Source organism: Antechinus flavipes, chromosome 2 (assembly GCF_016432865.1).
Source record: "Antechinus flavipes isolate AdamAnt ecotype Samford, QLD, Australia chromosome 2, AdamAnt_v2, whole genome shotgun sequence".
Taxonomy (NCBI): Eukaryota; Metazoa; Chordata; class Mammalia; order Dasyuromorphia; family Dasyuridae; genus Antechinus; species Antechinus flavipes.
This window is the reverse complement of record NC_067399.1, coordinates 35,976,427-35,977,879: the sequence shown is the minus strand read 5'-3', so window position 1 is coordinate 35,977,879 and position 1,453 is coordinate 35,976,427. Positions and strand designations below refer to the sequence as shown.

The following is a 1,453-nucleotide window of genomic DNA, read 5'->3' as shown; positions in this document are numbered from 1 at the left end:
CTGAGTGATATTGGGGGCTTCATGTTGACTCTTGACCAGGCCCAGAGCAGAAGGACCCCAGTCTGAGACCAGTGTGGCCCAGGTTAGAGAAATAACTATCTGGTCTCTATCATGGCAGCCCCCTGGGGCAGTGAGAGGATGGAGCGCTGGGCCTGGAACCCCCAAGACTCGTGTTCCTGAGTTCAAATGTAACCTCGGACACTTACTAGCCATGTGGCTCTGAACAAGTCACTTAATCCTGTTTGTCTCCATTTCCTCATCTGTGAGTGAGCTGGAGGAAGAAAAGGCAAAACCCTCTGGTATCTCTGCCAAGAAAACCCCCAGTGGGGTCACAGAGACTCAGACACAGTGAAAAACAGCAACAAGTTTCTGTCATTGCTGCAGAGAATTAGAGCAAAGCCTCCTCAAGGGGAACTTGGGCTCCACACAAGAGAAACTTCAAGGATACCAAGGATATCACCGGAAATGTCAGCATTTCCCTGTAGGTTTTTCCACTTCTTTCCCTGGGTTTGTGCTCCCTCCCCTCTGCCTAGGCTGAGCTGACAGGGCTCATGATGACAAGTTAGAAAGGAGGGGACCTGGGGCACCAGAAAGGGGAAGCCCTGGGAGGTGAGAGCCTGCCCAGAGAGCAGGGGCTGCTCTGCTCTGGGGACCCCGAGGAGGCACCTGCTGCTCTGAGCTGAGTCCCCTGGATGTACTGGGGAGGTTTTTGTTCGGGCCTGAAGCACTGTGGGAGAGGGGAGCTCCAACCCTGCTGACAGGAATAATGTGCAGCGTCCTCGGGCTCCAGGCTGCTGATGGTGAGAGTGAAATCTGTCCCAGACCCACTGCCACTGAACCGGGCAGGGACCCTGGATGCCAGGCTGTTAGCATAGTAGATGAGGAGCCTGGGGTCTTGGCCAGGTTTCTGCTGGTACCAGTTCAAGAAGCTAGTACCATAAGAATTTGTAACACTCTCACTGGCCTTGCAGCGGATGGTGACTCTCTCTCCTGGAGATGCGGATAAGGAGGCTGGAGACTGGGTCAGCACAATGGCTCCCTGGGAATCTGGGGAAGCAACAGAATTAGAGGAAGACAGAAATGTGGGAAGGTCCAATTTACAGAACATGAAGGAGACAATATTTCAGAGACCCCAGAAATCCCAAATGACCAACAAGTCGTTGTATTGGGCGCCAACATGAGACAGAAACCACCTTTTCCACAGACCGCACAAGGTTTACAATCAGGGCTTTGGTCATGTTTCCCAGCCCCCATCTGCCCGTCTTGTGCCCCAGAATGTGCCCCCATTGTACCAAGGAGCCGTCACTTTTACATCCCTGAAAGCCTGGGACCTTCCCACCCCTTCCCTGCCCTCCTGGGCCTTACCCTGAGCCCAGAGCACCAGGAGCCAGAGCAGCTGCCATGGGGAGCTCATCCTGGCCTTCAGAGACTGAGCAGAGAGCAGCCAGAGCCC

At 54.4% G+C, this 1,453-nt stretch overlaps 1 gene segment (V, D, J or C); it reads right to left on the bottom strand.

Annotated features, from left to right (window-relative positions):
* Window positions 1-549: 549 nt before the first annotated feature.
* On the bottom strand, window positions 550-1,453 carry LOC127546345 (immunoglobulin kappa variable 3-20-like). The segment is given in 3 exon segments: window positions 550-578; window positions 667-1,047; window positions 1,366-1,453. Coding segments are annotated over 3 exon segments (459 nt in total).